This window comes from Fusarium pseudograminearum, chromosome 4 (genome assembly GCF_000303195.2).
Source record: "Fusarium pseudograminearum CS3096 chromosome 4, whole genome shotgun sequence".
Classification (NCBI taxonomy): domain Eukaryota; kingdom Fungi; phylum Ascomycota; class Sordariomycetes; order Hypocreales; family Nectriaceae; genus Fusarium; species Fusarium pseudograminearum.
Window position 1 is genome coordinate 6499609 of NC_031954.1, and position 24386 is coordinate 6523994.

Here is a 24386-nt window from a genome sequence, read left to right on the forward strand (position 1 = left end):
CGATACTTGACTATATGAAGGATGGAAGCTTCAAATGTTGCATTGGAAACTGGGTGCTCATTACACCAGTACTTATAGGCATGCGCATACTAAGACTGAGGGCACAGTATTTAAGATAGATAAAGGAAAGTACGGTTCCCAGAAAGAGCCTTCTCAGTGATCTTATCTATATATTTCCAGTTAATGCCATTAAGAAGGTTGACCACAGGAAGCAGACGAGGAGGTTCTAAGGCCGGCCCGACATCGTGGCCTCCATCTCTTTGACGTCTATCCCGAAGCTCTGCCTTGCCTGTCTCCCTGGGATAAAAAGTCAGCATTAAGGGCCTCTCACTTTCTGGAAGTGTATTGGGAACGAGTATTTGGCTTACTGTGAAATGCCTTAGTAGTTTGCAGCCTTGGATCTGCGTCGTCCTTTAGGGTGAGGATATCATCTGAGGGCTGGTTAAATAGGGGCTCTGAGCCAAATTATATTATAAGTCATTTCATTACTATACTACATGGATCTTGAGGTGCTTGCTGATATCATTCTGATACTAAATTAATGTCATTTGAAGTAATACACTATGTATGGATTTTGGACAGCGGTAAAAAGGAGTCCAGGTGAACGTATCGACAAGATTCGTCAAAAACGAGAATAATGATCATTCTGATAAGTCCGCTTTTTAAATTCCTACTAAACTTTCAATAAACCGAATTTAATAGTATTAAATAGCATATGGTAATACATGGAATACTATGTGCGAATTGTAGTCCTGCTGTTGCTCATTGATCTTTAACTGTCTTTACTATTTCGTGATGCCCTCAATATTTACGCCGCAGCTCTATATTTCATCCTTCTAGTTCTACAACTTCCTTCATGTTATCGGTCAATCTGTCCGCTGTCGCCTAATAAAGGGACCATCAATAACAACCCCATGTGCCTGTAAACCGCCGGCAGCTGCCTTGCAATTGGTTATTCAGTGGTATTCCGTCCATTGAGCAATGGATAAGCCCGACCTTGGCCCCAAGGGAGTAGCAGGCAGCACGCATGACCTCACACTTTGACTACCATGTCACTGTAAGTCAGGTATCATATAGTTGACATCAATCAGAGCCAGTATTGTGTTGTTCGATGACGGATTAACTACCATAGTTGGATTAATTCTCCGTGACAATACACATATGAACTGGATTACATCTCCTTCCTTTGCATATACCATGTCCCAAATCGCCATCGGTATACCATGTAACACCCCTACTCCTTGCCCCCTTCACGTGTACTTTTTGCTCCAAGTCTCCATCGGATAGTCGAGTAGTCCCCGCCTGCCATGCACAAGAAAAGGAGTAGTCGCTCAATATGTGAGGATCTACGAGTTCAAGGTTAGCAAGTTGGGATTCAGCAGCAAGTAACCCACGGAACATACAAGATATGGTATCTATCGGAATAGAGTACTCTGGGTTTAGGTCTGCAATCGGTATTGCTCGGTGGCTAGGAGCATACAACGGGCTTCAGCCTTGGCGATAGGCCCGGCCAGGCGCAAATCCAAAAGACCAAGGGGTCGGTCAACATCTGAGATGACGGGGTCTTGGGCGGTGCCGGCTCGCGCCCACTTGATGATGGTTTTCTGAGCGCAGATGGTCAATACAGAGCAGTTATAGGTGCGAATTCGAATTCTTTCGGCACTGTCGTATCGGAGCATGGCCTGTGTGCGGATGGAAACGCTGTTATACTCGGGATCGAGAATAACGTAATCAGGACTGATTCCTGCATTCTTGGAATCTCTCCAAGCCCAATCGACGACATTTGTCTCATAATTAAGACTCAAGCCAAAATACACTGGCTGACCTGCCCGGCGTTGTCGTAGCTGTTGGCCCCCTCCACTGAGCCGGTTCCTGCTGAGGGGGTGGTCCTCCCTGAGGAAACCAACTTTGATATGAGTATCCATGAACTTGCGTTTTGGGACAAGGGGATGTGGGGGGACTTGGGAGACAGAGTTCCAGCCATCGAAAATCTTGAGTAAGAATCGTCGAAAATCTGCGATGGTTGCTGGGGCGTTCATAGTCTCTGAGAGTGACTGGAGAAATGTTGATAAAGCTTGTAGCTCTCGGAGGGTAAGGTCATTTTCATTGTTGATGATGGCCCCGGAAGAACGACCACGAACAGAGTCAAATGTACCTTGAATACCATCCATAGTCAGATGGGCGCTTTCATTCCGCGGTCGTGGTTGCTGAGGGTTGAGTTCCTCCTCATCATCATCAATGATGATAATGTCACGGTCCGCCGCCATTTTTTTCTCAAGAATATTAGCAGAGAACTAATAGAATGCTCTGATTCTAGCCTTATATTGGGGACTTACCTTTGCGGGCATTAATCGTGTAGGGTAGTGATGGTGGAAGGTGAAGGTGATGGTGATGGTGATGGTTTGATGGTTTGATGGTGTAGAATTGAAATCCAAATTTTCAACTTGTGTGATTACGACTATTGAAACCTACTTAGGCTGCAATGACGGTGCTACGTAAAGATGGCAGTGTTGGCAGTGATAAACAGTGCGTACATAACATTGAGATATGCGCTTTGAAATTCACAATCAAGGCTCCCGTTTGCCCCTTAGCTTCTCTCGAGCGGAGTGAGTAAATAAAAACCTCTGGCCCCCGATTTTTATTATTTTTATTTCCTCATCATTTACCTCCCCTCCTCCACCTCATCGTTGATATTCGTCATGGCTCAACCTACCTCCTCTAACCCCAAGCCCCGTGGTCCAGCGACAGTGTTGAAGCCATGTGCTGTCAAGATTGGTGAAGAGTTCTTCGGTGGACAAAAGTTCGGCGTCTCAGATATCGAGACAAAGTTCACCACTCAGCGAACGGCGACCCTAGACCAGTATTTGGGGCTCTTTATCGACTTCCCTCTTGCCACTTCGAACGAGATGAGGGAACTGCCAAGATAGATCACAAAGATTAACACCCTTTGACCAATTGTACGAAACGAAACAAGAATCTATGATTCAATAAAAACATACTTTTACTTTCCATTATGTATCTAATGCTATTCCAATAACCCAGCAGCTACAGTTTCACCTCCACTGCGTATAACGACTCTTTGACCGGCTTCGAGGGGAACCTTGGCTGCCAACTTGACAGAAACCCGAGCCACGCCACCTGGCTGAACAACTCTGGCCTTCTTCTTGACAACCGCTCCGGTCACCTTGTCAAGTGTTGCCGCGATCGATACAATCTGCCCAGCCGAATGCAGTCGCCCACGATGTAGGTCCACGGGCATGGGCATGAGATGCTCAAATGCCATGGCCTTCATGACAAAGCTATCGCTGCAGTTGATAGGGTTCTTGGTAGGGCAGAGCATGTCGCCAACTCGAATGTGAATGGGATCGATGTTGGTAAGGGCAACACTGACATTTTGTCCAGCAACAGCCCAATCTTGCATGTCCGAGTCAACCATTATTGACTTGACATATGCTTCCTCTCCACTTGGCTGAACTAACAGAGCATCTCCAATTTGAAATGAACCTGCGTCGACTCGACCGGCTATTGTTGTGGTGCCAAGTTGCGATCTGAAAACTTCCGAGATGGCCATTCTGAACGGGCTCTTAAGGGCTCGTGCTGTTGTCGGCTCAGAGTTTTCCAAAGCCTCAATCAAGGTAGGTCCAGTGTACCAAGATGCTGCAGGGTCTTCTGTTCGACGGGCAAGATTGTCGCCGTTCAGACCAGATATCGGGACAAAATCAATGTTCTTCGACACGAAACCTAGACCGGCGAGGAAGCCGCTGACCTGTTGAGCAATCTCGTCGTAGCGCCCCTGTGACCAGCCGACCATATCAAGCTTGTTCACAGCGATGACGAGTCGCTGTACACCAAGACTCCGCAAGAGCAACACATGCTCCCTTGTCTGTCCCTTCAGACCCTTCTCGTAGGCTCCGGTGTTTGCGTCAATGACAAGTATGGCAAAATCAGCTTGACTGGCACCTGCAATCATGTTTGGTACAAAATCTCGGTGGCCGGGTGCGTCAAGAATAGTAAAACTAGTCTTTTCCGTCTCAAAATGATTTGTTGCAATGTCGATGGTGACACCTCTTTCTCTCTCCTCACTCCTCTGGTCCATCACCCATGCAAGGGCAAAAGACTGCTTGCCAGACTTTTCGGCCTGTTTTCGATACCGATCAATAGTGTGCTTCTCAACAAATTTGAGTTCTAGTAGCAGCCGACCCATGAGTGTACTTTTGCCAGCATCAACATGTCCTAATCAATCAGCACAAAACATAAAAAGACGACCGAGATAACATACCAACTACAACAAAACTGATACTCCGCTTGTTAGAGCTATTTTCATACTCCTTAAGAACGTCGAGGCCCTTGCTCTTAGGTGGTGGCGCATCAACAATCTTGAGTCCAGCAACATCCTTTTCAGCCTCAGAGACATCTTTCACCTTCTCTTTTTGAGGCTTCTTGGCAGCCTTGGGTGCTGGCTGTTTGCCCGCTGGATGGAATTAGATTAGTTCATTTCGTCCTTGTAAAATTCGAACCTTTCGCCTGGGCCGCGAACACAATGTCATCTGGACTTGGCTCGGCGAAAGCTTGTGCAAGAAAAGATGGAGAGGATGTGTAAGGCATAGCAAAAACATCGGGCTTTTGGGTGTTGGCCGGAGCAGATCCAAAGAGCGTCCGAGACAAGGCGGATGGGTTGGGCCCAGTCACGATCTCAACCCCTGGAAAAGAATCCAGCGTGAGCTCATCCTTGTGTGCAGGAGTTGATTTTTTATATTCGTTTCCCTCATGATCGATATCCATATCATATTGTGTAGGTTGGGCTTGCGATGCGGGTGTAGGAGTTTGATGCCTCTGGTTGAAAGGCGACTGATTCTCCTTTTCTGACCCAGCAACCGAAAGCTTGCTGACGCCCTTCTCGAGCTTTTCTTGTTCCTTCTTCTCTTCGGTCTTTTTCTTCCTAGCAGCCGCAAGAGCTTGAAGTTTTGACATCTTGGGAGCACCCTCGCCTCCTCCTAGCAAGCCTCCGCGAGGACGCTCAGGTTCGATGAAGTGAGTCTGACGCTCCCGAGGTACGTTCAACCATGGCATGTCATTAAAGAAACATGCAGGAACTTTGTCGACCGGTGGAAGTTTCATATTAAAGTTGTATCCGCTTGACAGGCGTCCGTGGTCTGCTCCAGTCCCCAAAAGGCGTCGCGAAGCAGAAAAAGAGACTGACATACCTTCTGGCGTTTTCTTTACTGGTTTGGGTGCCGGAGCAATGAATGTCTTGATCAGATATGTGACTGATTTGTCAACATCATAATAATAATGCCACAAGGCTTCTTCGATTTGTGTCGTTGTGACTTTGTTCGCTTCAGTTCCTAGAGCTGCCCGGACCTCTGCAGTACCTTGATCCATCGATTGACGGTCCTCTGGACTGAGCTCGTCTTCTCCCTCCTCTTCGTAATCATCGCCGTCAAATTCAGATACTATATCGCTCGTATCAAACGTATGAACAATTCGGTGGCGAGACATGTTGTTTAACTGTATCGGTCAGGTGGTAGATAGTTGGGTTTGGTTATGGGATACAAGTGCGGTTCGGCGTGAGGATCTGAGAGAGTATAGGTGGGAAATGAATGATTTTGAGTGACTGTAGCCGTGTATTTATAGGATATGCTGCAAAGTCAAATGCGCGCAATGAGAATGTTATTTCAAGGCTCAGTTAGACATGAAGGATGCTTTTTTGCGCTGCATTCAAAGTATGACTCTATTTAATGATGCTTCGATGATTGGCGGGGCAGAAAGCTGGTCTTTGGTGGGGTCACCTAAGCTATGAAGTCACAGACTCAATGCCAGCCTGACCTGAGGCGCTGAGGTCTAGCGGGGTCGATACCTAGCCCAAACCTCCAGGCAGGCCCCTGAATTCCCGGACTATCTCGTTTCCCCGCCCCGCCCCGCCCCCGAATCGGTGTGCAAGGCACCCAAATCTTCAAAAAATTGGAAGGTGGGAGGATTAGCATTGGATCGATCACGAAAACGATACAAGCTCCTGACGACCACTAACTTTCGAGGGGACTTTTCGATACCACCGTAAACGCCATAACTCTTACGGATACAGCTCCCCACGGGTGGAACGGATATAGTCAATATGGATGGCATGAGTGAGTCCTGCACACTTTTGTCAACGAGGGGCGAGGGGTAGCTAACGAGGGGACAGATTTGGACATGTCCAACGGTATTTACGACGACTTGCCATGATGGTGGTTCCCAGCTAACAATGACAGCGGCGGTGATGAAGGATGAGCAAGGCCGTCCTTTTATCGTCGTCCGAGAGTACGTTTATCCTCACCCCAACCCTCACCGTTGATTCAACTCGCTAACATATTTCTAGTCAGGGGAGGAAGAAGCGCCAGTTTGGTAACGAAGCCGTCAAGTCGCACATTCTCGCCGCTCGAACCGTCGCAAATATCGTAAAGTCGTCTCTTGGTCCTCGTGGACTCGACAAGATCCTCATCTCTCCCGATGGAGACATCACCGTGACAAACGACGGCGCTACCATCCTGCAACAGATGGAGATTACCAACCATGTTGCCAAGCTACTAGTTGAGCTCTCCAAGTCCCAGGACGATGAGATTGGTGACGGTACCACTGGTGTCGTTGTTCTTGCTGGTGCTCTCCTGGAGCAGGCTGCCGACCTGATCGACAAGGGAATCCACCCTATCCGAATTGCCGACGGTTACGACCAAGCGTGCGATATCGCTGTTGCCGAGCTTGACAAGATTTCAGACACAATCGAGTTCTCTCGGGAAGAGACATCTAACCTTGTCAAGGTTGCACGAACAAGTTTGGGCAGCAAGATTGTCTCCAAGTCTCACGACCAATTCGCCAACATCGCTGTCGACGCTGTTCTATCCGTTGCCGATCTTGAGCGAAAGGATGTCGATTTCGAGCTGATCAAGGTTGATGGGAAGGTCGGAGGAGCTCTCGAGGATACCCTCCTTGTTAAGGGTGTTATTGTCGACAAGGACTTCTCCCACCCCCAAATGCCCTCAGAAGTCCGGGATGCCAAGATTGCCATTCTGACTTGCGCTTTCGAGCCCCCCAAGCCCAAGACCAAGCACCACCTTGACATCACCAGTGTCGAGGAGTTCAAGAAGCTTCAAAACTACGAAAAGGAGAAGTTTATCGAGATGATTCAGCAGATCAAGGATACAGGTGCCAACCTGGCCATCTGCCAGTGGGGTTTCGACGACGAGGCCAACCATCTCCTCCTCCAGAACGAGCTACCAGCTGTTCGATGGGTCGGTGGACCTGAGATTGAGCTGATTGCTATTGCTACCAACGGCCGAATAGTTCCCAGATTCGAAGACCTTTCCGCGGCGAAGCTGGGTACGGCTGGTATTGTCCGAGAGATGTCCTTCGGTACAACACGGGAGAAGATGCTTGTCATTGAGGAGTGCGCCAACACCCGGGCTGTTACAGTCTTTGTCCGAGGTAGCAACAAGATGGTGAGTTATGTTTATCGCTTTTGATGAAAAAGATGCTAATGTACCCAGATTATCGACGAGGCCAAGCGATCTCTGCACGATGCTCTTTGCGTGGTGCGAAACCTGGTCCGTGATAACCGCGTTGTCTACGGTGGTGGTGCTGCCGAGATTGCCTGCTCTTTGGCCGTCGAGGACGAGGCCGTCAAGACCCCTGGCCTTGAGCAGTACGCCATGCGTGCCTTCTCTGAGGCTCTCGACACCGTTCCCATGACCCTGGCTGAGAACAGTGGTCTCAACCCTATCGCTACTCTTGCCGAAGTCAAGAGCCAACAGGTCAAGGCTGGACCCGAGGGCCGTGGCAAACTTGGTGTTGACTGCATGGGACGTGGTGACAACAACATGAAGGAGGCTTTCGTTATTGACCCTCTTATCGGCAAGAAGCAGCAGCTCCAGCTTGCCACACAATTATGTCGCATGGTCCTCAAGGTCAACAACGTTATTGTGTCTGGAGCGGATGACAACGACTTTTAGAGAATAGATGGGTTATGAATAAATGCATACTTGTCAATCTTGTCGTGTTTGAGGATTGGCTATGCAGGTAGATGATATCCATGGATGTATAATCAAAAGTGCTGTATATTCCTCACCTTGTTGATGCTTGCCTATTGTGCTAAATTTAATGCTGTATGGATGATCTGATTGGATGATGGTTAGTATATCTGACAGGGTTCGGAGGAATTTCGTTGCCCTTAGCTTACGCGCCTTCATGCATCTACGATAAACATCTTTAACTATAATAATTGAGTATATGTCCACCTTGGACTGCGAAAATACCCTTGCATATTTATAATTTCGAATGCAATCTACTGAAACTGCTGTATCTAATTCTCCGGAGTTACTGGCTGATGCCGACACTTCGACAGCCATAATCAAAAGACGACCCATCCCTCGAAAAGGTCACACCAAATCTCGAGCAGGCTGCTCTAGTTGCAAGAGGAGAAGAGTGAAATGTGACTTGGTAACCCCAGAATGCGGTGCTTGTTGTCGGCTGGGCCTGGAGTGCGAGTACCTGAATAAGCCTGGGCAGCAAATCTCGACTACCATATCAAAGCCATTGCGGACTGACCCAGTCATGTTCGATGTGAACGACCTAAACTTCTTTCGACATTTTCTTTTTGAAGCATATCCTTCTCTCCCTATCGATGGCTTCACTGTGTGGCAGCAAGCCTCACAGCTTTCACATCAGGTGAGCTCAATATAGAGATTGTGAACATCATCCGACTAACAGACCTACCAGTATGACTTCTTGTTGCACTCAATGCTAGGACTCGGTGCATCTCATCTAGGGTTATTGACACCTTCTGGATATGAAAAAGCCGCCTTGAAGCATCGGGTTATTGCAATCGGCGCACTGAACAAGCACCTCACAAAGGCCATTTTCACCCAACAAGATGCTGAAGCAGCGTTTGGCGCAATGCTCAATTTGACATTTCAATCTGCATATATGAGTGATGGACTTGTTGGCTTTCTCACAATGGTTCGTGGCTGTAAGTTTCCTTTTTTTTTCGACTGTGTACAAGCTAAGTTGTTGGACCAGGCTGGCTCGTTGGCACGCAACCTTCTGTCAACTTGGATTACACCATATTCAAAACATTCGGCAGAGTGAGTTATCTTGACAAGATAAAGGCTATTGTTCACGAGGACGACCAATCGAATCATTACCTAGACAAACTCATCGCTGAGGGATTCTGTCAAAGTGTTCAGAAACTAGGACCGCTATGTCACAGCGTTCCTGAGCTGCAGTATTTGGCACATATGCAGAAGATTGCAACTCTTGCGTCTACGAATCCTGCTGAGAGTAAGACTGCCCAGAAGCCCTTGGTTATACGCATGCTGACCATTAGGCTATCGTGAACTTGCCTTTCTCTATGACGGGCTGGGCCATCTTAGCAGCAGCGATTTTGCTTCATTCATCGACACCGAGAACTATGCTTCCCAGCTCGTCATAATGCACATGCTTGTTTTAGAGTTTGTCATGAGCCGTAAGGCGGTTGAAGGAGACCAAAGGTCATCGATGGGCCAGAAAGGGTACTACTTTAGAAAAGCCACTTCAAAGGGTTGGGTGCAGCAGATACTCAACAGGCTTCCGTCAGAGTACTACGAGTACGGCGAGTGGCCGTTGAGATTCATCAACAGTTTGAATTACTCGTTTGATGGCGAGGACCAGGTTTGGAAGCCCTTCTTGCTGAGCAGTGGTATGGCGATATTACAAGGGGGAGATGCGCTATCTTTGGTTATGCCATAAATCTGTTTAAGTCTGTAACCAGGGATTAGACAAAACTTTAGGAAAACGTTAGGCCGTTTTACTGTAGACGAACAATTCTGTGTTTCCTACCAACCACGTATCGTTCAACTTCTAATATGGTCCCTATGCCAACCTGAATCATTTCTCTGTATCCTAGCTAGTAGGTAGCAGAAAGGTTAGCCCTCCTAAGTCTTAGGGTATAAAAATAAATAGTCTAAGAAGCTTAGTCTAAGTGGCATAAGCTGCCCTAATAGCTTTATCTCTTATGCTTCCAGCGGTCAATTTTTCTGATACCCTGAGGCCTAGCTTCCTCTCAGACAGGTCATTGCAACGAGCACTAGTTTTGACTCTCCGCCGACTCAACCCTATCTTCAGACTGAACGTCCTTACATCGAGCACCATTCTTCCCTAAATACAGACAGGGGTGATAGATACAGAAAATTCCAATGGCGCCGACCATTGGCAAACTTTCAAAAACCCAAAACAGCCACTCATGGTTAAAGGCATAAGAGTCTCTTCCGCCGGCAAATTCGACAACGCGGAATACACAGCGAATCTACAAAGTTAGCTTGTGTCCTTTTCGTTGAAGAGATGGACAAGAAGACTTACCATGATCAAGATACTAGAGATGTACACTGAAAGTACCACCTTCTTCCATCCCTTGGGTGCACTATTAACAGCCATGCGATTCGCGAGAACGTGGAAATGTCGGAAAACGCAGATAAAGAACGAAAAGGCTATGAGCTGAAACGCTAAGCCGGCGATGATGATCTTGACTCCGATCCTTTCCATCTCTCCTTGCCAATTGTTAGAGCTTGCTACCCCAGAGCCACTTCCCTGGATAAGGAACGCAATGATATCGCATACGACAAAAATCGGCGTCAGATGTCGACCCGGAATTTTAAGAATTCGGTGGTGAGATGGAGGAAGAACGGCGAGGATTAGTCGACTGATGAGAAGGTAGTTTCCTGCTGCGATGAGAACAGGGGCGAGGACTGTGTAAGTCAAGGTCATGACGAAGGGAGTCTATGTCATCAGTTAGAGACCAAAGGATGTCTGCAAAAGTCCATCTTACTATCTCGGATTGATTCTGGATAGAATATATCCTGAGGTTGTAGGCGGCGACCTCCATGGCTGACCCTACGACGACAACGATAAAAAACCAAGCTCGATATTTGATGAGAGTCTGATAAGCGAGGACAAGGAAGATGATGCCGTAGATGATAGTTGCGATTATAGCAAGTGGGAGGGATGGATTATACATCCATATAGACTGTTGATCATCCATTTTCGCTTTTGACAGTTAACACTAGCTCGTTGTGAATGGTGCAATCGAGGGTTTAACGGTTGATTCGTTTTGCTTAATGTCTACCATCTTGACCATTTACTATCTATTATATACAATTATTCTACAACAGCAAGGCTACGCAATTCATATTTTGAAAGCGACGAATACGTTGCCAAGCACCAAGACTTCCTTAATAGGTATCTGTAAAAACGTTAGGATGCTTATCCCAGAAAGGGGAGGAATTCTGGTTGGTTAGTTGTGTGGCCTTAGATGTGAAAGCGATGAATGCGAGCTTAGCAAAGACGAAGTACACGAGAGCCAATCATATCAGGTTCAGCGCTATTCTCATGAAATGGATCGAAGAATAACATGCGATTATTGATCGCAGACAGTAGCTTACATGCTGACCCGTCACGGGTATCTATCACAATAAGCTTACACCTATCCAGGTCCCATCAACATAGACGTGAGAAGCCAAGAAACTAAGAAGCAACACTAAAAAATAAAGACCCTGGTTTTAGCGGCATATACTACTAGGCATCAAAGACAAGATCAAACTCTAGACTTCAAACCGGCAAAAACGATCGGCATAAGAAGAAAAGACATCCGAAGCCGAGGTGTTGCCAACTCTCACGCGATGAAGGTATTCACATGAACACCCCGCGGTGACCCGGTTCCCGGCCGTGTTGTTTATTGCCTCAAAACAAGAAAACAAGAAAACACTGCATGTACGCATGATGCTGTCTCCGATGTTGACAGTTGTGGGCCATTTCTCATGATCTCAAGGGGTGAGACAATACTGCTAGTTTAAGCGCGCCTTCTATTTCTCAGTCTCCGGCTCCGCAGGTGTCTTAGACCCTGACTTGGCATAATTCGATTCTCGGGTCTTGTCATGGTAAATTGAGGCAGATGATTGGGGTCGGTTGACTAGTGGCGCCAATATGGCTTGGTGTTGCGGCGAGTTTTTAAGAAGCGTGACCTGGTCTGGTCACGCAAAGGACGATATTTTGTTATTTTATTTTATAGTGAATAATTCACATTAAACTGAATTTTCTTATTGGACCTGTTGATCTTTTGTTTGTCGCCCGGCGTGTTTCAGACATTTCAGATGAGCAGAGACAACAATAAACTTGGGCTCATCAACTACGGGGTAATCATGTCCTCGGTCTAAGCCTCAGTACCAAGTAGCCATGTCACACCCAAACACTGCCACCAGCCGCACTTCATTCTATTGGATCGCATGTGAGTATCATCGAGTGAGTGATGGATCAGAAAAGGGAAACGGTCAGTCAGCCGAGAGGGTTTGTATTCGTGTCCCCCTCCAACAAGAGGCTTGACCGATGTTGTCCGTTTGAGGATGACTACAGTTGCAGTCCTCAATCTCGCTGTGAGAAGTGACTGGAGAGTTGCACTTGAGGTTGCACTTGCCGCTGAGGAGCATGTGAACTGATTGTGAGTGAGGGTTTGTCTGTTGCAGCATGTATGTACATGTGCTGATGCTGTGCATGTACGTGAACGCAGGGAGTTTTAGACGGTGATTGAATAGGAAGTATGTGATAAATGCAGGTAATCAGTAATTTAATATGAGGATAAAATATATGTTCAGATTATATATTAGATATACTGAGTTGCATATATTGGCCAAGTTGTCAAGGTGGAATAGATACGGTTGACCAGGTTAGCAGATAACAATTCTAAGAATAGATAATCTATGGTTAAAAATTAAATCTACCGTTTCAACTACTCGAGCGTTTGCCAAAATAAATAAATAAAAGGAATAAATAAATAAAACAGCCAATGAATAATATCTCTTTAATTAATTGTTGAAAAACGGTCAAACTCTGTAGGCACTGTTCCAAGTCCCCTAAAGACCGGGTTCCCGGGCCTCACCGCCCACCGTGGCCACTGCAACAGGCCTATTCCCCGGTCATCTGCCTTTAATTTGCTGAGTTGTTCAACCCCCATCACTGACTTTGGTGACTGACTGTTACTCCAAGCGCATGCACACTCCCTCCCATCCCAACACCATCTTCTTGATGATTTTCAAACAGCCCTGAACCTAGTTCCTGTCAATTAATGCAATAGCTGACCCGCCCTATACTATATCCCTTCTCCCCGGGGCTTACATGAGACATGCTCCATCTCTCTCACCGGATCTTCAAGATACAACACAAGACATGCCATGGCCATGGTCATGACTTGGGCACTCTGTTTGCCCGGATACGTATCTCGGATTCCCCTCTCTTTCGTATGCAAAGAGCCGTTTTCTGAAGCAAAAGAAAAGAAAATCACCTCTTCTCCTATCACAATGCCAGTTCATGGCTTGCTTTGTCCTACATGTATGCTATGCTATGTAATGTAATGCCATGTAATGCGATGCGATGCGACGTAATGACCAAGCCCTGTCAAGTGTCATTCATTGAATCGATATCCTTTGGTAATTATTTATCTGCTTTATTTCATTTTTCTATTTTATTATACTGCTAAATCAGGTTTGACTGACTAACTACTTGCTTGCTTTCCGTTTGGTGCCACGACATACATCACGGTCTCTCGTATTGTGTGTGATATGATGGACACCATAATCCATCACATTTATTAATACCTGATTGCTTGTCGTCTGATTCATTTTTGGGCTTTGGCTTGTCTCTGGATCTCCTCACCTCGAGACTATCAGGCAGCATCGATTCAAAAACCCCCACCCAATGAATTCAACTCGTATCATGGCCAAGACTTCAGCAGAATGATAGATCTCAGCCACGCCGGGATGCTCTTTCAACTTTAGCCTAAACAGCCCTTGTTCTGTTCCTTTTCAGCTACATGTATTTATAAGTTACGTACCTTCACCGACGGACGATCTTGTCAGCCACAGCTAACCCCCCGTGACTCGTCCCAAAGTGGCATCTTTTCTCATCTCTCCATCTTGATCTTGTCTTTTGCGGTAGGTAGTAACTTCCAATGATCTTGTGCCATCTCCTCACGAGAGCCAAACAAACCAAACGGGCTCTTTTCCGGGGCGGCGGCGGCTTCATGCATCGAGTCACCGTTCGTACTGCAAGCAGAGAGGCCAAAGGAAACAAGCAAAGTCGATCTTGGGGGGCGGGTGTGACTGCAGCCGATAGTTTGCCCTGTTTCTTTTTTGTGTGAGACAGCAGTAGCGGTAACAAAGAGCCAACACAAAGAGCTAGCAGCCGTCTATTACACTCTGTCGAGTCCAGTCATTTATTACTGTCCCGGCTTATGTGAGTATCGTCCTCGTGGACTTGTGGTGTTACTCTGTCTGCTGTATAGCACTCGGTCTATGTCTATCAAAAGCCAGCCACTACTAACCCTGTACTATACAAAGACTAGCTGTAGTTGATCCCTCGCGAATTGCCCCTGAAACAGACAACTAGATACAGGCTGGCTTGGCTTTGTTCTTGTGTCATGTCATTCAAGGTATTTTAGAGGATAGTGCTAGGGACACTACGAATCTCACAACCCCAATTGCATTCCTATTGACTCACCATGATCGAAAAAAACCATATAAATTATGACTCAAATAATTAGCCTTGTTTTGTATTGAATACCACCAAACAATACCAAATTAATGGATTTGTTTCGCTTAAAGATGGATTCACTCTCGATAGGCAATGACGCGCTGTGAGTCACTTCCCAATTCGAGTTAACAGCTAATTTCCTGCTCACGTAATGAACCAACGACTCCAGCATGTGGGGAAGCTTGCCACTCCAACAACATCACGATAAAAGCATCTGCTTCTCGCTGCTTCCACTAAAAATTCATCAATCTTTGTTAATAAAAGTGCCAGTATTTTTAGGCCGGATAACATACAGAAACCCACAGTTCTTTATTTGCGCGGCGTTGGGGATTTGTTTCGACTACATTCATTTCACCTTCAACCACCAAAATACTACTCCCCCAGCAGAAGCAGCAGCCCACTTCTAAAAACGGCATGATTTCTACAAATTCGAATCCGGATTCGCCGCAAACCCGTAAGCAGGTTGTGGCTGAAGCTTCGTCCTCCCGTGTTCTTCCCAAGCCCGTCCCAGAATCCCAGGCTCAGGATCCCAGGACATATCAGATCGACCAGTTGCGCCGACGGTATTCACCAAAGGAAACAACCGCCCCAGATGGCGCAACTTCACTGGCCTTCAGGATGAAGCCCTCAGATCCTGACTTTCCATTCGAATTGTCTACCCTCGAGTGTGATATTCGTGTCCCCCAGGCTTATCCGGATGAGACGCCGGTGTTGCATGTAAAGAACAAGGACATCCCGAGGGGTTTCAGTATCAATGTCGAGAGAGGATGGGACTCGCTCATCGAGGAGAAACCCGGGGCTACTTTGCTCGCTTACACGCGAGAGTTGGACAAGAACCTGGAAAAGTTCCTGTCTGAGCAAAAGGCCGAGACAGTCAAGCTCGTGACTTTTAGAGACACGAGGCATGTGGAGGCACAAAAGGCTCAGAGTCAGAGTCAGAGTCAGACACAGGAGTCAGCACAGCCTAAGCAGCCATCTGAGCCAGCTCCGCCAAAACCTGCTCCACCGCCTGTTAGGTACGTTCCAGAACCGTCATACACCAAGGAGGAAACCATCGCTGCGAAAGAGCGACGTGCTTCTGAGATTCGTCAGCTCGAGGCACGTATGAAGAGGACATCTGAATATCGTCGTTCGCCCGACGGCGTTGTGTACACTCTACCGCTAGAGCCACAGAAGCGTGACCAGCTTCCACCAGGATTGCAGTCTGTCAGGAGCCTTCATCTGATCATTCCATTCCTTTATCCCCTACAAAACCTCCGCATCCAGCTCAACAACGTAGAGCCCCAAGATGCGGAGCCGGTGGAGGAACTCTTCTGTGAGAAAGCTGCGGAACAGCAACATATGACTCTCATGAGCCACTTGAACTACCTTGCACAAAACATTCACAAGCTTGCCAAGCAAGCACAGGCCCAGGCACCCAAGATTGAGACACCCGCCCCAGCTGCTGAAGATCAGTCTCAAGATACAAAGGAACCCGAGCCAAAATCTGAGAAAAGCCACATTCAGGTGATTCCACGACCTCCTGAGTGGGGTTATGTTGATGCAGATGACGAGGAGAGCTCTAGCTCTGATGAAGCTGATGAAGGTGGTGCTGCGGTGGAAGATGAGGAGAAGGAACCGCAGGTCTACATGCCAGGTGAAACCCCTGAGCGTGGCACTATGGTGTCGTTCCCTTCGATTGAGTTGCACGGTATTGAACTCCTCCAGCTTGCCATCTTGAGCATCAGTATCAAGTGCGAGCGATGTAAGACACTGAACGAAGTCACGGGCTTGAAGCCCGACGTCGAGAAGACGACGAGCTGCAAGAAGTGTGCTACAGCGTTTGCCGTCAAGTTTCGACAGACGCTTATCCACATGAATTCTACACGCGCTGGATTTCTCGATCTAGCAGGGTGCAAGGTGGCAGACATGCTTCCTAGCACGTTTGTTCCTACTTGCGAGAGGTGCTCGACTCCAGCTCCAGGTCTTGTCTCAGTACGAGGTTCATCAGTGACAAACGTCTGTCGAGACTGCCACGGTCATTTTACCTTTAAAATTCCCGAAGTCAAGTTCTTGTTCATCACCCCGGGGTCTCGCCCCCCACCAACGTCGGGCCCTCGCCGGAAACAAGAGAAGCTTGGTCTACATGCGGGAGACCAACTGCCCGACAAGGGTACATGCTCGCACTACCGAAAGTCATATCGATGGTTTCGCTTCTCATGCTGCAGTCGCGTCCACCCCTGCGACAAGTGCCATGACAAACAGGAAGACCATATAAACGAATGGGCCAACCGCATCATCTGCGGCTGGTGTAGCCGCGAGCAGAACTACTCATCAGCTGTCGAGGCGTGTAGATTCTGCGGTCGCTTCCTGATAGGTAAAAAGGGAAGAGGGTTCTGGGAGGGTGGAAAGGGAACTCGAGACAGGACGATGATGAGTCGGAAGGACCCGAGAAAGTACAAGAGGATTGGTACTTCGGCAGCCAGAGAAAAGTAGCGTTTGGAGGAGGACTATTCTTGGCGAGGTTTTTGTCACAGCTGAGAAGCGCCAGGCTGATGGCCCAGCGTTTAGTAGTTGCTAACTGGATAGTAAAATAGTATGGGAGATTCGCTTCCTGTCAGCTTGAATGTAACCCCAAATCAGCTGAAGCACATGCTCATTGCCACTGGTCCTTTCGTCTTTCCAGCGGTTACGAGCCGCCATAGATACCATCTTACTCTGTACTCAATGTGAAATACCTGCAACCACTACAAATGACAAAAGAGAGGGTTTCGCAAGAAGCCAAGAGATACACAGCCTTGGTACATGTGAAACGTGGAGTGGTGGGGGTCATTTTAGTCTCTTTGTGCGATGCTCTGGTTCTATTCTGATCGGTATCTCGCTGTAGACGCGATATGATTCGAAGATTGGGGTTTGTAGTGGAGTGTCACATTGAGTTACGAGGTGTTTGTGTGAGTGCGTGTGTGGGAGTAGCAGCTATCTGGCGGTAGCAATTGAACGAATGAATGGATGAACATTGGTGTGATGAGAAGTTGAATAAAGAAATGATTTGCGAATAAGGAATTAGAAATCGAATTAATTAAATAACAATAATATGATTGAATGGTTATTTTTTACATTTAGGTAGTTTTCAGTTGGAATGAAAACGAATCTGATCGAGATGGAAGAAACCGTTGCGATACTTCCAGGCAGATAATCACGCAATTCTTGATAGTTGTCCGTGGTCATCACAAGATACGTACAGAAGTTTATAGAACATGGTTTACCGATGAGCTCGCTTCCACGCCAGCATGCGAATCATCGTTCGGTTGTCATGTGAAGCTGCAAAGTGAAAAGAGACAGAGAAAATGCCGCAGAGTTTCTGCGATATCGGTACAGTTTTGTCTCAAAAATCGACATGACAGCTGATTTGAGTTGAGCGGTTTTCGGCCGTGGGATGGCAGGGAATCAAGTTGAAGGCGTGGGATGTGATCTGATGTCTTTGATAAGATAATAAGAATTATTATGTACATCCTACTACTAGCCATAGGAGTGAGGTGTTTAGAATATGCAGGTACCATACTGCAGGTGTTTGGGGTCCAATCAGTATCAATATATCGTCAATACTACGTGCATTTCCGTATCGTCAAACTTACATACCATCTGTCTATATACAGCAACAAACCTGAAGCCATCGTCAAACAAGTGATTCGATAGGACCTCGAACTGCCAAGGCGTGTCAATTTACCCCACAGTCTCTTTTTTGACTCTAATTCTGGGATGGACCCTTGCTGGGACGTCACAAGGTCATGAATCGATCCTTGAATTCGTCCCCTTTATTAAGTGTTTTGACGCTAACTGTCATTCACCATTTACCATTTGGGACTGAACCAACGTGACGCGTGCCGGTACCTGATTAGACGAATTGTTTGTCTCATGCCATGGTTGAACATGGAATCTGAATAATGAGAAAGGGGGGATGAGGAAAGAGGCGTTTAGCAATGCGGATCAACGCCACGGACCGAAACCCGTCCATCACGGGACCTAAATGTGGCTGGACAGGGATGGTTTCAGTTATGGTGTTTGCTAACTGACTAGAGCCAACTGGTAATTGTATGACTTTTGAAAGAGTTGAGTTTGGACAAGGAATGAAGATACAGTGTCTGTAAGTAGAAGAGTGACCAACTCAACTCTGACCAAGTCTTTCTACAACCTTTTTGGCACATTCCAAGCCTTTTGCTATGATTCTATGATCAAGATTATGATCAAGGACATGAAACGACTAAAGATAAGAGACATCTCGGCTCGGTCAGCCTGGTTAGTTAGTCTTATCACAAACACTTAAACGACGACAACAACGGTGGCCCCGAGGAGATCACACATGCACCCTTGGGCTTTCGCACGTGCACGCCTTGACCTTTCTTTTTGCTATTCTTCTTCTTATTCCGCGATTCATCTCTGACCATCTGATCTGAATAATGGCAGCCTTTGTCTCATGCCATGGCACTAACAAACACAAAAAACGACTCAGGCCCCCCCGCGGGTCCTCTTCCGGCGCCCGGCATAACCCCTGAAATGTGACAGTTGGGGTGTCTTGCCCTTCTAGAAGGTCAAAGCCTGGATGTGAAATTGAGCATTGTTTGTCAATTGATGCCCAGTCATTTAATTAATTTAATGGGATAAATAATAATCATTGGTTCTATTAAATTGATTTATTTGTTTGTCGAAACGGTGGTCAATAATAGGTAGGTTGTTTATTCCTAAAAGGTGACCGTTTGCTGCCTTCTGTATCAGTTTACTATTGTTTTTACTATTGTAGAATGGTGATCTCACAGACGAACACTAACAAATCTAGTAAGTCTTTTACTGTTAGTTCTTCCTATTTCTCCGCATCTTCTGAACGGTGGCAGTGGAAAGGTACGATATGACAGACAACTCTACCGTTTTGATCACGGTAACAAAATAGAGACAATATTCTCACGTGAAAAAATAAAATAATAAAATGGCACCCCAGAAGGAATCAGGCTAAAATTAATTGATTGACTCTCGCCTACGGATACGGCACCTCATCTGATAGTATTTGCCGAGCTGCATACGGATACAACAATGAGGAATGAGGAATCAATCGAAGCTCGGGACTCCAGACCCATGATCCCCGCTATAGCTAAGACTCCTCCCCTTGCCTTTTAGGTCCGCAAACCCGTTCAAATCAACCCCCAGGCAACAAAAACAAAGCTTGGTAGCGAATAGGCGAGTGCCTAAATGCTTCACCTGATACCCGCCATGATCTTCCCAATCTCGTTTGTTCTGCCCGGCAAAAATATACGGAAAGAGAGGCGTGGCCGGTCGATCGATGGGACGCAGACTCATCGAGACCGTACGAACCCTTGACTCTGGACTCGGCAGTGGTTTCCACAGACTTGGGACGAAACGAAAGCTTGAAAGGAAGCAAGGGACTTGGATTGGGCATTGCTCGACCGAGACAAGACACCCTCCGGATTACTTCTTCGGGATAACCAGACCAGAAACAAACACCTCCCGACCTACATGGCTCCAGGAGCTACCGGGCCGTCATTGAGCTGGCGAGCAGAAGCCTGACAAAAGAGAAAAATCAGTAATTACGCTGTGTCTCAGGCCACAGGCTTGCATCGTATAGTCAACATTCAGGCTCTGGTCTTGACTTCAACCATCCCCAAATTCGGCCCGCGACTGCATCCCTGGGGTCGCTCACTGGGCCCGAAATTCCCTTCTCATGTGGTTCCGAGTCCCTGGGTAGCTTCGGGCATCTAGCAAAGAGACAAAGGACCAGGCCCACGCCGGCCATGATACTCCCTGCCATCCACAGCTTCTTGAGCGCCGCCGCTACAGCCATGTTCATCAAAGTCTGGTTAATGCCTCCACCTTCCATCGAGGCTCTCATCAGCTGCATGGCATTGCTGACCTGCACGTTGCCCAGGCCCACCTTCTCCAGCTCCTTGGCGAGCTGGGTCGAAAAGATGGACATTCCAATCGCGATGCCCAGACACTGACCCATGGTGCGCAGCACCAAGATCAAGCTGATACCATGACCCGCATCTTCCTCGTTGCATGTGGCCTGCACGCCAATCGTCATGACCGGGAAGATGAGGCCCATGGCGATACCCATAAACATGGCTAGCACCAAGATGGTCGCGGTCGAAGAGTCTTTGTCCAGGATTGTCAAAACCCCAAAGATGGTCACTAAAAGACTCCAGCCGCCAATCAAGAACCCTTGGTACTTTCCTGTCTTCTGCGTTACCAGCCCCACCAATGCCGCCATGGGAGCAACAGAGATAGTTGCCGGCAAGGCCCATACTCCCGTCATGAGGGGAGTTTGGGACTTGACGCCCATGAAGTAGACAGCCAGATAGTACAGCACCATCCACATGAGAAGACCATGCAGCGCCGACATGGTAAGATGGCAGATGGTCGACCGCTTTCGGAAGAGGCCTCGTCGGAACATCGGTCTCTCGACCTTTGTCTCGTACACCCCTAGAGCAATAAAGGCAAAGAAAGAGACAACAAAGGGGACAATGATCGCTGGTGACTTCCAGGGGAAACGAGAGCCACCCCAAGTCAAAGGCAGGATCAGGGAGACAGAAGAGATCATGTAGAGCAAGACACCAATCCAATCGATTTGCTTGATGTCCCGGCAGTTGCGTTGATGTTTGTCATATCCCATAAGAGCCCAGGCTCCGATGAAACTCAACACAAGAAAAGGCAAACTTGCCCGAAAGATCCAACGCTGTGGTCGCCAGTCAGTATATGTATACAGACGCGATGTCAGGGGCTACATACCCAAGCAGAGTCCTTGCTTTGGACAATAGCACCTCCAACAAGAGGACCAGCAATCGTACCCAAAGCCCAAGACATCTGTTGATACGCCATGGACCCGGAGCGCTTGCGAGCAGAGTACAAGTCCGCCATGACCAGACCGGACAATGCCTGCGGCCCCCCAGAACCAACGCCCTGGATCGCGCGACCAACAAGAAGCATCACGCTGCTATTTGAAAATCCCGAGACGATGGATCCCGTCATGAAGAAGACCAAGGCAGCGAGGTAGGCTGGTCGTCTGCCAATGACATGGGCGAGTTCGGCAAAGATGGGCTGGGAGATCGCAGAGGTGAGCAAGACGGCTGAGCCCATGCTTAGACTGATCGAGAACGAGGCGTTGAGCTGTCGGGCCATGGCCTATATCGCATTAGCAATGATTGGGAGATCTCGGCGAAGAACATACAGGGAGGATGACACAAATGGACGTCGCATCGAAAGCTGAAATCATCGTCACCGTGTTGAGGACAAAGATGATTCCCATCCTTCTCCAACGACCCATGTTTTGCAGCGACTCTGTCTCGGCTTTCTCGATGATTGCCGGGTCAGAGTCGGCGTCCTGGGTGACCATGGGCATGGTGCCCTTCTCAGCCTCGGACTCGGGCTCTGCGCGTTCGTTTCGGATGATTTCGTCTGCCATTTCTGTTTCAGTTAGAATTAGAGCTTGTCAAGATTGTCTCAAGGGGATGGAAGATAGGGGGAAGCAGAAGGAGAAGTAGACGAAGAGGAATGGGAAAGCTCAAATAGCATAGCCGCGCGTTCCAGTTTATCAAGAAACCATATATTGACTTTTTATTTGGAGAGTGTTTACAGAGATTTCTCGTGGGTTACGAGTCCACGGGGTGATTTGAAGTTAATTCGCTGCCACGTATTATTAAAAAGTCTACTGAGCTCGACCAGTTGAAGACGAGTTGTACTTGTCCTCCATTTCCCAACATTTGCCCCATCCTTCTCGTCTCTATCTGTCAACTACTTCACCTAATGGAGTTCCCCAGCTGCCCAATGCTTCTCTCCAGCTTTCTCATGTCCAGTGTGGTATACTGGAATGCGTACTTTGTCGTCGATTACCTCATTTGGAAGTACGCACAAGATGTCTACAACCGCCTGGAAGAAGACGAGCTTCGTAAGCTTTGCCCGCTGATACTCATGATCCTTCGGGCAGCCTTTGGCCTTTTCTTTACCCTACCTTCGTGTGTCCTTGCAGTCGCGACAACACCGTGGGGCGTCAACCAGCCCCTGAACTCATTTGGTCAACTCTGCGTGGTATCGCAAGCTGCCGGGTGGGCCAACGAACTCTCCCTGATTCGATTCTATTCTTTCGAACTCTTCGTCCATCATATTATCTGCCTCCTCGTGACGTCAAACATCATCTTATCGCCAGCGGTGCACCAGATTAAGCCTCTGTACATCTACTTTGCGTCGCTGGTGGGAGATGTCGGACCAGTCACCGTGAGCATCCTCCGATTGCTCGGTTACCGTTTAAAATCATCCAAGAACATGTGGTGGATTTCCTTTGTATCAACCATGATCCTGATCTTTTGTCGTATCGGATGCGCTTTTTACACTCTCGCCCAGGTACTGACAGATCCTTATAACCTCACCGACTGGGTATGGGTTCTGTCGGTCCTGCTCTTCGGCACCTACTCGATCTTCAATGCGATACGAAACTTGCAGCGCCTCGAGCTCATAAAAGTCGATCCCAATCGTTACAGGGTCAAATACTTCAACAAACTCGATGTCCCCATCGCAAACATGTTTCTGGCACTTGCCTGCAGTGCTTCGTTACTGTCGACTTTGTTCCTGTACGGAATCTACCTCGATCGGCCCCTAAGGATAGGGGAAACACACCTCATCTCGTTGCATGGACTTATCGCAGTAGCCATTGGACTAACTGGGGCTCTATTGCTGATAATGACACGTACCGGAAACTGTCACCTCCAGGATCCATGGGGAACCTTGTACGTTCCATTTGGGGTCTTGATCACTGGTCATTGGGCCAAGTTCATCACTCGGTATACCACCTTTGTCGACCGCGATACACTCTTGGGATCGATGGGCATCAGCGTCCCTCTTTTCTTCGCCTTCTCTCAAGTTGCTCAATATTACACAGTCAAGGACGCTGCGGTGGCATCCAACGAGAAGCGCCCTGTAGATGGTGGCTACAGCCGACTGCATCTGGAGTCAGTCATCGAACACATCGCGATATTCTCCATGTCGCTGGGCTTCTCTGCGTTTAATGGCATGTACCCATCTGAAACGGCCCGCCTGGCCATTTGCGCTTCTCTGATAGTACAGCTCAGAAATCCACGGGAAGACCCTCTGGCTTTTGTAAGTCCGCCCGAGACGATACCTTCTTTGGCCTCTCTAGCCAAGGTTCCCGGCCCTAGGCTTGTCATTGTTCTCATTACGGCATGGTACATTGGAAATAGGAGTGCCTCTATGGATGCTATGCAGGCTCGCGTGGCTCTTGGAGTGGTTGTTTTGATGGCTATCTGCATATCAAAACCCTTGATGGCATCCAAGCCGTGCGAGGGAATGTCGGCGCCTCGCAAGTCCAGGAGATACCATCCCATCACGCTCCTCTATGTCTTCTTTGGCACATTGCAGGCTATTTTGGTTTGGAAGTATGCTACCTTTGAAGGGGGCACGACAGAGACTAGCCTTGGATTCAAGAACTTCCGTTCTGTTTTGTCAGATCCATTCACTTGGGTGGGCCTTTTGCACATGGCTTCACTGCCAATTGTTGTTCTTAGGGGGGCCGAATAGGAATATGTTTAGGAGCAGGGTTTATATCAGTTTTTGTTTGCAGATCATATTACATTGCTACTTCTTGATTCTTGAGCTTCTTTGATCCCTCGGTGCACCCTAGCAGGTGGGTTGCAATAAAACTGGTACTGATTTAGTAGCTGACATAAATATTAGATCACTCTTAGTGTATGTATGGCCTAAGAGTGGACTAATGATTTCGTCTGTGTGGCTTCAAGTCCCTATTTTTT

The 24386-nt window shown here is 47.7% G+C and overlaps 9 protein-coding genes across 9 annotated transcripts, besides 5 other annotated features; 5 read left to right on the forward strand and 4 right to left on the reverse strand.

Moving 5' to 3' along the window:
* Nucleotides 1-1439: 1439 nt before the first annotated feature.
* On the reverse strand, nucleotides 1440-2267 carry FPSE_10503 (uncharacterized protein; the record flags this gene model as incomplete). The annotated part of the gene is made up of 1 exon (XM_009263620.1): nucleotides 1440-2267. The coding sequence occupies one exon, from the start codon at nucleotides 2265-2267 to the stop codon at nucleotides 1440-1442; it is 828 nt and encodes a 275-aa protein (XP_009261895.1).
* Nucleotides 2268-2363: 96 nt separating this feature from the next.
* Nucleotides 2364-2419: a microsatellite.
* Nucleotides 2420-2699: 280 nt separating this feature from the next.
* FPSE_10504 (uncharacterized protein) lies at nucleotides 2700-2927 on the forward strand (the record flags this gene model as incomplete). Its single annotated transcript, XM_009263621.1, has 1 exon — nucleotides 2700-2927. The coding sequence occupies one exon, from the start codon at nucleotides 2700-2702 to the stop codon at nucleotides 2925-2927; it is 228 nt and encodes a 75-aa protein (XP_009261896.1).
* A 98-nt stretch (nucleotides 2928-3025) lies between these two features.
* FPSE_10505 (uncharacterized protein) lies at nucleotides 3026-5499 on the reverse strand (the record flags this gene model as incomplete). Its single annotated transcript, XM_009263622.1, has 3 exons — nucleotides 3026-4233; nucleotides 4280-4471; nucleotides 4518-5499. 3 exons carry the CDS (start codon nucleotides 5497-5499, stop codon nucleotides 3026-3028), a joined length of 2382 nt encoding a protein of 793 aa, XP_009261897.1.
* Nucleotides 5500-5906: 407 nt separating this feature from the next.
* Nucleotides 5907-5927: a repeat region.
* A 314-nt stretch (nucleotides 5928-6241) lies between these two features.
* FPSE_10506 (uncharacterized protein) lies at nucleotides 6242-7982 on the forward strand (the record flags this gene model as incomplete). The annotated part of the gene is made up of 3 exons (XM_009263623.1): nucleotides 6242-6297; nucleotides 6356-7472; nucleotides 7521-7982. The coding sequence occupies 3 exons, from the start codon at nucleotides 6242-6244 to the stop codon at nucleotides 7980-7982; spliced, it is 1635 nt and encodes a 544-aa protein (XP_009261898.1).
* A 601-nt stretch (nucleotides 7983-8583) lies between these two features.
* On the forward strand, nucleotides 8584-9756 carry FPSE_10507 (uncharacterized protein; the record flags this gene model as incomplete). The annotated part of the gene is made up of 4 exons (XM_009263624.1): nucleotides 8584-8697; nucleotides 8749-8998; nucleotides 9049-9309; nucleotides 9356-9756. 4 exons carry the CDS (start codon nucleotides 8584-8586, stop codon nucleotides 9754-9756), a joined length of 1026 nt encoding a protein of 341 aa, XP_009261899.1.
* Nucleotides 9757-10093: 337 nt separating this feature from the next.
* On the reverse strand, nucleotides 10094-11044 carry FPSE_10508 (uncharacterized protein; the record flags this gene model as incomplete). Its single annotated transcript, XM_009263625.1, has 3 exons — nucleotides 10094-10312; nucleotides 10366-10782; nucleotides 10832-11044. 3 exons carry the CDS (start codon nucleotides 11042-11044, stop codon nucleotides 10094-10096), a joined length of 849 nt encoding a protein of 282 aa, XP_009261900.1.
* Nucleotides 11045-12802: 1758 nt separating this feature from the next.
* Nucleotides 12803-12834: a microsatellite.
* A 518-nt stretch (nucleotides 12835-13352) lies between these two features.
* Nucleotides 13353-13460: a microsatellite.
* Nucleotides 13386-13438: a microsatellite.
* Nucleotides 13461-14997: 1537 nt separating the features above from the next.
* FPSE_10509 (uncharacterized protein) lies at nucleotides 14998-17058 on the forward strand (the record flags this gene model as incomplete). Its single annotated transcript, XM_009263626.1, has 1 exon — nucleotides 14998-17058. One exon carries the CDS (start codon nucleotides 14998-15000, stop codon nucleotides 17056-17058), a length of 2061 nt encoding a protein of 686 aa, XP_009261901.1.
* Nucleotides 17059-20197: 3139 nt separating this feature from the next.
* On the reverse strand, nucleotides 20198-22030 carry FPSE_10510 (uncharacterized protein; the record flags this gene model as incomplete). The annotated part of the gene is made up of 3 exons (XM_009263627.1): nucleotides 20198-21304; nucleotides 21358-21750; nucleotides 21797-22030. 3 exons carry the CDS (start codon nucleotides 22028-22030, stop codon nucleotides 20198-20200), a joined length of 1734 nt encoding a protein of 577 aa, XP_009261902.1.
* Nucleotides 22031-22371: 341 nt separating this feature from the next.
* On the forward strand, nucleotides 22372-24156 carry FPSE_10511 (uncharacterized protein; the record flags this gene model as incomplete). The annotated part of the gene is made up of 1 exon (XM_009263628.1): nucleotides 22372-24156. The coding sequence occupies one exon, from the start codon at nucleotides 22372-22374 to the stop codon at nucleotides 24154-24156; it is 1785 nt and encodes a 594-aa protein (XP_009261903.1).
* Nucleotides 24157-24386: the final 230 nt, after the last annotated feature.